General features: G+C 41.6%; 1 protein-coding gene across 18 annotated transcripts in view; it reads left to right on the top strand.

Moving 5' to 3' along the window:
- Nucleotides 1–12,612, top strand: part of TMEFF2 (transmembrane protein with EGF like and two follistatin like domains 2) — a 610,527-nt gene that overhangs the window by 409,159 nt on the left and 188,756 nt on the right. For 16 of the 18 annotated variants that reach the window (XM_069022017.1, XM_069022018.1, XM_069022015.1 and 13 more), the window contains 2 exons: nt 9,879–10,077; nt 10,714–10,851. In XM_069022017.1, the coding sequence (XP_068878118.1) occupies nt 10,740–10,851 (112 nt within the window). In that variant the 5' untranslated portion in view covers nt 9,879–10,077; nt 10,714–10,739. Of the gene's footprint in view, nt 1–3,674; nt 3,694–3,983; nt 4,255–9,878; nt 10,078–10,713; nt 10,852–12,612 lie in introns of those variants that run through there. The other 2 variants (XM_069022031.1, XM_069022030.1) reach the window with 2 other exon arrangements.

The following is a 12,612-nucleotide window of genomic DNA, read 5'->3' as shown; positions in this document are numbered from 1 at the left end:
GCTTTAAAAGTGAAGGCTACGATGGAAAGGTAGTGTGCAGCCTTTTACATACATACATACATACATATATACATATATATATATATAAAAATATATATATATAACCAACAAAACAAAACCCAACTGAGAGCAATAAGGGGGGAAAATGCTTCTGTTCCTCCCTCCTGTTAAAGTTCACGTTCAGAAGAATACAACTACTCTTTGTTTGCCATTGCCAAGTCGCGTGCTACCAGACTGGGATTTCTTTTTGATCAGCATCATTTAAAAGAAACAAATCACCCTGTACGAGCTAATTCAGTTTGGTGAGAAACCCAGGATGACAGAAGGGGAAGGAAGTGTTACAGAAGAATTTACTTCTGAGTGACAATTAAGTTTAGTGCTCAGATTAGCAAAAAGCAGCCTAGTCAATATCTGATGCACTGCAGAGCGAGAAGACTGAAAACATTAAACAGCAATTTGCTTTTATGGAAAAATCAGCTGGAAGTGGCTGCAGCCTTGTTTTTAAATATCCAAATGGAACTGTGCAGATAATAAGGCGGTGTGCAAAGACTGGAAAAAGTATAGAGGTTCCTTTTTCAGGCACTGGTGGGCTGGTGTGAGGGAGGAAGAACCTACAAAATGAAATTTTAAAAAGATGATACTTAATGCATAACTCTTGGCCAGTAACTCTTTGTTCAAAAAAGTGTGACTTAGTGCTTTTGCTTCCACCCAGCTTTGCTAGAAATCCCTAATTTGATGTATTGAAATTGACACAGAAATTATGAGGAAGCTTAGGATGGAAAGGATTGGGGCGAAATCCTCCCACATGGTACAATATGCTCCAGGCTCAGCAGCAACTCTCTTGGGAGCCAGAAAAAAAAATCTTCTGAGTGCTTATGTTTGTGAGAGGATTTGCTCCAAAGGGGGATTTTTTGCTTTTGTACGATGCTGGCATTGGGAAATGTAGCAGCCAGCTTTCCCCCAGTGCCAGATAGCGCTTCACAGCCTGTGGAGACACGAGTGGGAGCTGTGCAGTGCAGCTGAGCTGCCAGGAAGGAGCCAGAGATGCCTCTTTCCACGTCCTGGGGATTGTCACTCTGAAAACTCCCCGAGAGATCGATCACAGGCACTTGGTCTTTGAAAGGTTTTGAGAACAGGCTGGACAAATGTGCCACAGATGGCCCTTTGGAGATGGGGTAGATTAGATGACCTCTCAAATTTTTTTTCACCCTGTTTTCTGCAGCTCTGCAATCTATCTTTTGAGGAATCGCTGGTGCCAATTTCAGATCCTAAATAGCCTAGGATGAATGAATCTTCTTGATGAAATGTTATTCCTCAATCCTGTTCCATATCTTCCAGCTTTTTTTGTGAACACGGTGTATTACCAGCTTGGCAGGCAAAGCACAGGGACCAGAGAGAGACAGCTGGTGAAGACAGCTCTGGTGTGGGTGCAACTGCTTTAAGGAAGGTGATACAGGGCATAAGAGTGGATTTGGCCTGAACCACTACAAAGTGAGGGGATTAACTGTTCCCTGCTCACTAGCTGCAATGCATTTTCTGAGCACACAGAGAGGATTGGGAGATGGATGAAAGGTAGACACAATTTGGGAGGCTCTTTTCTCACATCCACTCAGCACAACAGTTATCTTGATCAGAGGAAAATGATCAGTCACCTGTGATATCACACAGTCCATTATAATGACAGCCAATATAGCAATTTTATGAACTTTCTCTGTAGTTTCTGTTGGCAGACCACAAAATGGTCTCAAAGGCTTGCTGGCAGGGAGGGTTTAGGCCTGGGATGGGCATAAATGCACATGTACCTTTGGACCACATTGCTTGTGCACTGCCTCTCCCCAGCTGGCAGGGCAATCCATGGTCCCAGCAGGGCCCAGGTGCAGGGATAAGAGCTGGATAAGCATGCCAGCTGTACTTGGTAGGAGTGCTGGTTCATGGTGAGTGAAAAGGGACAGCATTGAGATCTGCAACTACATTCCCACGGAAAGGTGACATGTAGTCATGTAGGCTGAAAGTCCTGCAAGGAGTGGAGGCACCAGTCAGAAGCAGCAAAAAAAACATCCAAGAAGTCCACATATGACTATGATGTAGCCAAAGTTAGTCTGAGAAATTATGATGCATCTGTGAGAGGAGTGAGAGCTGCCCAGAGATTTGCCAGTTACGTGGCTGTGTCAAGCTGCTTGTTGTGAATGCAGACGTCTTTGTAGCCAGCATCTGCCTCCCACTGACCATGTATTTTCAAGCATTAAAAAAAACTACCTATATTTTACAGAAATAATTTCCTGTTGTGTCAATAATGCTTCCTGAATATTACTCATTTCTAAATTGGGCAATGGAGAGTTCTTATCAGCTATCCTGAGGCATCAACCAGGGCACTCAACCCTTCTCACTGAATAATCTCATTAGTGCTTTCTTCTTCTCTTGGCTCCCCAGCGTGTCCCAAAAGATGTGCTATTTGTACACCCACCTAATGCATCTGAATCAGATATCAAAACCATGTGTCTTATTTCTCACTGCAGCAACAGAAAGAGAGCACCCACTCTGGTACAATTCAGGAAAGGGACCTGGGTGTGGCAGGCTCCCAGGGTGACTGCCCCATCCCCTGTTGAAATCACTGATCGACAGGTGGAGTGAATTAATGATGAAGGTTTAGGGATAACCGTGGCCCTCTGGTTGGAAAAGAAAAGCTGCTGCTTTGGGTGGGAGGTGGTTTAGAGAAGCAGCAATTTGAGAACTTGCCTGGAGAAGAGCAGGAAAATGCAAATAGCTCAAGTAAAGCTAATGGGCATAAATAAAAGCCTTTAAAGTACAGTGTGCATGCCTTTGTTTGGGGCAAAGTACTCTTAGGTTAATGTAGTTTGAAGGCTGTCTTACTCCCAGATGAGAAGCCTGTACATAGTGGTTTAACAGGCTTCAATATATGCTCATTAACTTTACACTCTTAGCTGGCTCTTCATAAATTTCTGATGTATTGACCCTTTTGGGAGTTCTCTTGGGTTTATTTTAGCTCTTTGTTGTAGTTTTACCAGAAAACAACAATCTCTGTGATTTCTCAGGGAAAAAAATAACCCTCAAAACCATTCCAAAAAAAAACCCGACAAACCCCAAAAACCCAACCACCTCAAAATAGAAACAATTTTTTAAAGGCAGAAAAGTTAGCAATGGTAGCAGAGACAGTTGTTCACTGGGGATCCAGTGTACCTGTCACAGGAAGTGCTGAATGCAACAAAAGAGCGAGGCAGGGTCAGTTACTGGAATGTGATTTGTATGAAAATACGTTGTGTAGTTTAAAGGTCCAGTTTTGACAACCTTTATTATTACTTTATGGGCTTTCAAATAAAATGTTGAACTAAGTATTATGCTAGTAATATTTATGAAATGGTATTATAGAATACGATAAAAGTTTATAGGAAAGTCATTACTGTGACCATAAAGCACGGGCTCATCCCAAATACCGCCAGTAGGGAAGAAATGTGCCTGCATCAGATGAGTCAAGTGACTTCAGGGAGCTGATGCCAACGCGGACCCAGCCGTGCAGGCCACCTCAGCACATGCGTCTGGGGGAGGTAAAGCCCTGGCTTTATCAGGACCCATCAGGAAGCTTCTTCTCCTGCCCGTGTCCCTGGGGCTCTCAGAACAGCTCTGTCGGAGCTGCAGAGAGATGGGGATGAAGAGCCTGCCCTGAAGCCGGTGTCGGTAATTATTAACTGCTAATGGCGAGAAAAACCATTATGGTACACAATAGGCTTTCCTTTCACACCACTAATTGTGTGATGAACTTACTTTGGCAGTAAATTGTCACATCTGCTGGGGAGAGAGATTACACTTAGGGAAATAAAATAAATACAGTTGCCGTTCCTTTATCCCTGGATGATTGAGGAATAAAAAAAAAAATAAAAAATAAAAAAAAAGAGAGAGAAAGACAAAAAAAAAAGAAAACTTGGCAGATAAAACATATTATTTGTTAGACAAGGCTTTCGGGAGTGGTAATAACATTTTTAGGGAATTGATATAAAAGGAAAACAGGTGAGCTTTCACAAGACCTCCTCAATTTGTTCTTTCTGCTCTGCACTTCTGGGAGAAACAACACCAAAGGCCCCGGCGGAGGTACATTTTTGGTGTCAGTGCAAGCTGGAGATTCCCTCTGCCCATGCACTTCCATTTGTTCCTACTTCAGTAGCTTGATTCCCCCTTGCCCTGTTCATTCAGCCGTGACAAGGCAGCAGTCTGGATCTGGAAATAAATAGTCTGGCAGAGGTGAGTGTGATGTCGGGGATGGCCTCAGCGGCTGCACACGTCTTTGTGCTGGCCATGGTGTTTGGGGTGGACTCGTTGTCACCAGGGTCATGGAACTGATCCTGATCAAATGTTACTTGGGCAACAAAGTCAACAAATAAAGAGGCTCAGTGTTGGGAATAAAAAAATGGATAGCAGGGAATAGAGAAATTAACATTGGGTTGGGGTTTTTTTTCCCAAGGAGAGGTAACTTTGGGACGCTGAGGGGCATTAGAGGCTGGGGGGGAAAATGCGTCCCCAAGGCAGTATCACTGTGTACCCTGTGACTTTCAGTTCCTATTTCTAGCCCCTAGTTAGTAATTATTAAACAACTGCAGGCTTTTTCATCTGCTCTACCCTTAAATGTTCTAGAATTTAACACTTCTAGTCTTTTTATTAGTGAAGCAATATTTGGAAAGCAGAGCAATTCTCATTGAGTGCATTGCAGTATGATTTCTATTGGTTTTCAGTCTTAAGTCTGTCACGAGTCTTCAGCTCTTTTAAATACTAGTTTTCATTATTATCTATTTTTACATACTAGTTCTAAATATCGATGTCCTAGCAGGCATTCTGTAGAATTTTTTGGGCTCCAGAAAATGTTCTCTATTTTTCTTCACTTCTAGAACCTGTTCTGTACTTATTCATTATTTACATTCCAAGATGGATGACACTTTAACAGACCAAAATCTGTTAGAAGGCAGCAGAAAAATTGTGTTCCATGAGCTCTTGAATGCATTAGATTAAAAGGGAAGGCAAGAAGGAAAAAATTTTGCAGAGACATTTAATTATTATTTCATCTTTCTACAGTAATTGGATATTTATATCTTTATTTAGCTAATAAAAGAAGAAGATAATGTTACAATAGCACTTTTTGCATTTTTGGAGATTCAGTTATATGGTAAAGATATATCATGCCATAAAGAAAAGAGAAAATGCATATAAATGATACTTCTATCTTTTTAAATAAATATGAAAGGGAAGGATGGTTCTGATCTGTATTGCCATGTTCAAACCAAGCCTTATAATCCTCAATCCACCAGAATTTCAGTTAATGGAAATGGAAATTTTGGCCAAGAGATAGGCAACAGTACTATTGTTCCTGAGAGTCCTGAAGAGTATTTCTAAACCTACCAGTGCAGCAGTAGTATTTTCAGGTGTGCCTAAAGTTAAATGGATGTCTCTGTTCCTCCAAGGATTTTCTGTTCCTGATGCTTAGTGTGATGCTCTGTATAAGATGTGTAGGCAGGTTGTCAAAAAGTCACAGCAATCTTTAGGGTGCCTTAGCAATAATCTCAAATTGCTTGAGAGGAATGACAAATCTTTTATTTAAATGTCCTCTAGCAAGAGTCCTCCTTTCAAACATATGTCTGTGTCATGTCAGTCCCTCCTCTCAATACCAGCTGCCTTTTTCTGTGTCAGGTCTGTAACTCCGGGTTTGCATTGCCCAAAGTCATATTTACACAATGCTCCTGTCAGTTTGATTGAGACAAATGCAGAAAGTGACAGATGGGTTAATGGTGCTACCACAGTGTCATCACATCACTTCAGGAAATGGCATCAACATGCAATCATGGTGTGATGTGCTATTACACTCCATTTGTCTTTAGAACAATTCTGGAGTCAACAGCAACTCAGTGAGTGTCCCGTGGTTCATGATCAGCCATAAAACTACACATCCTCTCCTCTGAGCTGCTGATATTATGCCATGCCTTAGTTCCTGCAATTGATTCTTGAGCCTTAACACTGTCTCTTGAGATGGACAAAAGTCAGAGCTTCATTTTTTTCAGGAAATCTTGCTCTCATTTCAGCTCAGAAGAAAAAAAACCCAAAACCACAACAACAAAAAAAATTCATCCTAAGTTCCAAACCAATTTTGTGTAAGAACCAGAAGCATCATTGCAATTACCATTGCAGGTGCATAGTGGAATTAATATGTCTGTAATTTTTTGTGCTCCCAATATTGATGGGTGCAGTGACCATTTAAAGTAAGTCCTGTGAGGAACAGCTGAGGAAGCTGGGGCTGTTTAGAGAAAAAGAGGCTCAGGGGAGACCTTATCACTCTCTGTAACTCCCTGAATGGAAGTTGTGGCCAGGTGGGGGTCAGGCTCTTCTGCCAGGCAACCAGTGACAGGAAGAGAGGACAGCCTTCAGCTGTGCCAGGGGAAATTCAGGCTGGACATCAGGAAGAATTTCTTCTTGGAAAGGGTTTTCAAGCATTAGAATGGGCTGCCCAGGTTGATGCTGGAGACACTCTCCCTGGAGGAGTTCAAGGAATGACTGGATGTGGCACGCAGCGCTCTGGTCTGGTTGACAAGGTGGTGTTGGGTCACAAGTTGGACTCGATGACCTTGGAGGTCTTTTCCAACCCAAATGATTGTGTGATTCTCTTCTCCCCTCTCTGCTGTTTGCAGTAGCTCCCCCTCACCCTGCCAGGCTCTGCACTTCTCTGTCTCACATCCACTTTAGAGATGCATTGGGAAAGTTTGGATTCCTTGTGCTGTCTGCAGTAGGAGAGTTTCTGTTCATTGCCAGCTCCCAGCTTGAGCCCAGCACCCTGAGTGCTGCCATACAAAGTTTTGTAGCTCAGTTTTTAATCTGCCTGCATCCACACCACTTCCCTCTCATCGAAGCACTCCACAATAGGATGCTTTGGTATTACATAACTTCTGTGAATAGCAAGGTATTTCTGTGAAAATGCATTGTGCAATGAATTGTATTGCATTGTATAGGACACATAATATGACATTCTCTGGAGGAAAAAGTTATTTGCTCAATAATGTCTATCAAATTCAGCTCCTCAGTTTATCGTACATTCTTGTAAGGGCACAAGAGTATGTTTTTTGGTAAAAATAATTGTATTTTAGCTTAGAATATCCTCTTTCACCCAACAAAAATCCTACATAAGCTGCATAAAACTAGTCTCATCGTGGTCATAAGAGAAGTGGACTTTTTTCACTTAATTTATTTTGAGAAAATACATTTCCTTCTTATTTTCAAGATTGTTATTTCAAGATGTGGATGTCCACATAAATTAGATTTCTCCCTGTCTGGATCACAGATACAACATAGTATTGGGAGACCATAAATTGCATGAGTTATTTTTGTGGAAGGGTAGCTGTGACACTCCATTCTTTAAAAGTTTTTCTAAATTATTTGCTCCAGGTCTTCTGTGGATTGACTTGCGAACAAAAATCTGCTTTTGTTTTATGTGACCAGATTTAGCCTTATTTTTTTCTTCAAACAACAGGCGTCAGCAAAATTACAAGATTTAAATGGCACCCAGTAATAGTTTTGTGGTGCCCTTTTAAGTTTAGTTATCTGGTCTCACTAAAAAAAAAAAAAAAAAAATCCTCAGAATATTAGACGTTGTTCAATAAAAAGCTTCTTAGTTGTAGCCTCGTTAACAGCCTTGAACTTTTCCTTAGCATTAACTATGATCACTGACTGTGTGTAATCACCTGCTATTTAGCAGGGGGCTCATCTCTGTGTAATGTGACCTTGCTGATGGGCCAGGCCAGCCAATAAATAAAAGTAAATTGGAGCTGGACTGTGGCCTTCTATCAAAAGTGTGGAAAGTTGTGGATGAGGTGCACTACATGTAATCAAGAGAAGCTGAAAGCAGCAGAAGAGTGGTTACTGTCCATGTGCACCTTAGGGCTTCCCAGGCTTAACACTCATCTAAACAGGATTCTTGGGATCTTACTGAAGGGAGACAAGAGCAGCTGTGCTGGAGGCTCTTACAACAGAACTTGTAAAACTTTTTTCCCCTCTTAGCAATGTGTAAAGTGTTAAATACTTCTGCAGCACAAATGTCGTGCTTGTTTTCTCAGCCTAAATAACAGAAATGTACAAACATGAGACAGGAAAATGTCTGTGTCTTTACATACTTTTCTTTCATAAACTGTAAAATCTCTATTAAACAACACCTATTTCCAAGTCAAAAACAGTCCTTAGAGTAGCTTTGACACATACTCATGTATGTAATATCTTCTGTGTAGAACTGAGTAAGGGTTGGTTTTTTTTCCTTTCTCCCTTCTTTTAATTCAGTTTTATTATCCAAAATGGGTCCTAATTAAATATGGTTGTGACTAATCTTACACACCCTTTCTCCTGCCTCTGTAGGATGGATTTAGGTAAGTTCTATTCAGCTTGTGACTTCTCTTGTGTCAGAAATGGAAAGAAGGTAAAATCAGATATAAAAATATTTCCCCCTCAGTAAAGTAATGGCAATCTAAGAGGATCAGCATGGGGTTTTCCTTTGGCAGGGTCAGCTAGACACCATAAGAGTCTGACAGATGATCTCTGATTAACTGAGACAAAAAAATCAATATTTATGTTAAGTAAGTGGTGGTTGGCAAGTAGATGGGAAAATATCCAAAGTTTAAAGTAATTGACCTATATAACACACAAATGGGGAAAAAAAACCTTTGAAAACTTTTTTGAGATCTCAAACTATGAGCATGGAGTTGCTCACTGCAGGCTGTACTCAAATACTTTCTGCTTCTCCATCTCACATTTCCTGATGAACCACCCTACTGCTGTTTTGAATTTGTCAAATTCAAACCATGTGGGAGTCCTTACTCTGCACAGAGCTGAGCTGAGCCTCACATTAATGCAGTGCCTGTCACATAACAATACCTCTTTGAAATACCTTTTTTGCACGAGAGCATCTCAAGTACCCTCAACAAAGAAATGTGCCTTTTCAATCCTCTCTCCTTAAGGATTTTCACATAGGCTAATCTAGTCCAAATACGTATATATAATTTATGTGTATATTACATGCACTTTTTTTGATCTGTATATTCTTGTCCAGAGCTGCCCTTCAGTTAACACCCTGACTTACAAATTGGTTCTGTTAAAATGTTAGTTGTATGTTTTACCATTATGAAGACTATTTAATGTTACTTGTTAACTCTAAGAATAGATAAAGTAGGTTTTTATACATTTGTCATAAACATCCTTAGCACAGGGGTCAAGAGAGCCAAGGAAGAATGATGTAAGGTTAAAAATAGCAAAATTTTTACTGCAGTTGTTTCAGTTCATGTGTGTAAGAGTAAATGCTGGAGAAAGCTAAAGAATAGCATTGCTGGAAGACTCAGCTCCCTTCTGATTATTATGGATACATGCCCTGAACAGAAGTATAACAAACTATTTTAAATCAAACAATTCAAAGCCAGAGATGGAAAATGGCTTGTTGCTGAAGCTTCACTGGATGTGACCTTCGGCTTAGAGCACTCAAAGTGTGCACACCACCAGATCTAAAAATAAATGATGGACAGAAACTTGGCAGGACGCTCCCTGAGGTCTAAATGGTGTAATGTCGTGTAGTTTGTAACTGCATGGACATTTGTCACTGCAATCCTGCATGAAGGACACACACTGTGCAAACTCTTGTTAATGTGCTTTTCAGTTCTGATGGTGAGAGCTGAGCCTGATGTTTTCCCTTGTCTTCCCTGAATTCATTGTGGGAAGCTATCTGATACTTTATGAATTGCACAGTAGTGTCTTCTGTTAAATATTCAAGTACCTGATTATAGCATATGCCTGTATTTGACAGCTTCATTGACAAATTTGTTGAAATTCTTTTCTCTTTGTGCCCCCTCCAGGGTATTATGAGCTGCTTGTGCCAGGGGAGGTCACCTGGGAAGGCCCATGTGCTCGAGAGGAGCACCTCGTTTGCCATCTCATTCATACCTCTCAAGATTTTTAAGATGAATTATTTATCAAAGAAGCTTCTGTCAGAAGTTCGGACAGCACATGTCTTCTTTAATTATTCCTGACTTTTTTCCGCCAGTGAAGCACATGGTGAGTTTCTTGAAGAGAGTAAAGATGCTTTGTCTTCAGGATAGCAAAAAACAGACTGAAGAAAAATGTCTCTCTACTTGCTTGTGTGCCAGCAGTGGCTAAAGACTACAATGTCCTGATATCTATGCCACAGATCCCTGCTCAGATATTCAGCTCCCACATATGGGGGACTCCAACAGCACCAGCGGGAGCTGAAATGTGCTGGACTGACAGTTCTGGGTGCTGAAGGTCTTTCTGTCATGTAATCTGCATTTTAATAGACTAGACAAGGCACCATGCAGTATCATCAGAGTCTTGGTAATGAGGGGGAAGATGTGTTGAGAGGACATGAGAATTAATTACCCCAGCATTGAGATCAGGCATGTGTGAGAGGGAAGAGTTCTAGTGGGAAGGCTTCACATGCCCCCCATCTGTGGACTGAACTTGCCTGTTTGGAAATCAGCCTAAGTTTTTCCTGTTCTTTTAATTTTCCAAACAATTAAGTGATGCTTCAGGTTCCTCCCTGCAGGGGAGTCAGTCAGTCTGCATTTACAGAAGACACTACATGCAGAAAGACCTGAACACTTCTTTTTAAATCAAATTAATATTACTTATGACTTGCTATGAACATTTGTATAAGAAATATCTTGTTTGCAGAGACATTTCTGTTAAAACCTTAATATATGGAAAGGAACTCAAATACACATCTGAAGAAGCCCTGGCACACAAAGGCTCCCACAAACATCTTAAAACACCTTTGTGAGAGACCAAACATGGAAAATGCTCTTCTATCTGGTAAGGATTGCAACCTCCACATAGGGAAAGGTGATTTCCTAAGTTCTTGTTCCTGTTCCCCAAAGCACCTGCTAATGTCTGTCACTGAGCAAGGCTGGTGATGTGGCCAAGCTGGATTCCTGCTCTGGTCCAGCAGGAGCTGCCGTGACTTGTTAAGCAGAGCACACTGATGAGAAGGTTTTCCCATCAACTCACAAGCAAATGTTCCTTTCAGACAATGTTTTGTGAAAGACAATTGGTAAAATACCAACAATTCCTGCATACAGGTTTTAGTTTACCAGAGTAAACCATGTTTTCACTTAGGTCTAAAATGTGACTTTAGGTTTTCATTTAAGCTTATTCCTTTTCAGGAAATTGGAGCTATATAAGTGCTTGATGTAAAAAGAAAAGCAGATTAAGAGATAAAGTTGGAAAGGAATGAGAGTAAGGGTAAGGGTAGGAAAACAGCTAAATTAAGAGAGAATTATTTCCCCTTTCCACCCTGGAATGAGCAATGAGAGTTTTGCCTACAAAGTTCCCTTTTGAAGCTGAGTTACCCACGCAGCCTCCACCTGCCCCACCGGCTCTGTGCCATGGTCAAGGCTCTAAATCAGCCTCAGGTGGGCTGGCTGGGCCCTGGGAGCAGGCAGCTCCCAGGCAGTAGCAAGCAGGTTTGGTTTCTTGACTGTGAAAGAAAAAGACATTGAATGAGAGCAAACTAGAGCTCCTTTTTAGTCACCTGACAACTGGTAAGAAAATTTGTGCTTTGTGAAGTGATGTAGCTAAATCAAGTTACACTGATATTTCCAGTTTAGTGGGGAGTGTGTGTCTCCCTGCCTGGTGTTAGCTGAGGCCCTGCTCTGCTCGCTCGGCTTGGTTTGGAGTGTTACACAATAAACCAAAGAGAAAAGGAGCATGTGGGTGTCTGTGTGCTGCCTCTATGACGGGTTTTTGGAGAAGGTGTAAGTGTCAAGAGGGAGCTCTGGAGGTACAGGAATGACTCTGAGCCCTGTCTGAGGGGTGTGCTCCAGTCTGCTCTTCAGGGTTCTTTGTGATGGGCTCTTCTGGGCACGGTGTGCGTTGTGCTCTCAGGCTGGGGTTTCGTCACTTGAGTGGTGCCTGTCTGGGGGGTGTTAGTCAAAGGGGCTCTTTGAGCTACAGGTGAGGATGTCTCATTTTCTGGGTGCTATGAAAATAAGTGTCTTTCCATACTCTTAGTTTATCATGTTTGCAGGCTGTTGGCACATTTTGCTTCCTCAAGTGGTCATAAAAAGAAAAAAAAATTAGTTGGGAACAGAATGTTGGTCCCAACAAACTTCTGCCCTGATGAATCCACCCCACTGTTACCATATCTGAGGTAAACTTAATCTTTAGCTGTTGAGAAGGCTAGAAACCAGTTTTACTTGCAGCTGGGGAAGGAGGTATTGATAGAGAGACTGTCACAACCATTGCAGCTGCCATCTTTTCAAGGATCTCGTTATTTGTGCTGCAGAGCACAAGTGCTGGCTGCCCAGAGGTGAGGGGTGTCTCAGCCATCCCTTGGGAAGTTATCCACTACTGTTGATGACCAGGAGCCTCAGTGATGGGCTGTGGCTCCCTTTCCTTCTCTGGGCTTGGCACCAAGTCTGCAGCACCCCAAAGGGTTTTTTGTCTTCTTTGGCAAAACTTGCACTTTCCGTTCTAACAATGAACTGCAGTAAAGCTTAGGACCTTTTTTTTTCCATTTTAGAGATTTACTCTGTATTTCTCCTCTCTTAACAAGATCTTTTTCTTTGAATTCTT

This window comes from Aphelocoma coerulescens, chromosome 7, assembly GCF_041296385.1.
Source record: "Aphelocoma coerulescens isolate FSJ_1873_10779 chromosome 7, UR_Acoe_1.0, whole genome shotgun sequence".
NCBI lineage: Eukaryota > Metazoa > Chordata > Aves > Passeriformes > Corvidae > Aphelocoma > Aphelocoma coerulescens.
The sequence above is the reverse complement of the archived record's forward strand: the minus strand, read 5'-3'. Positions and strand labels throughout refer to the sequence as shown.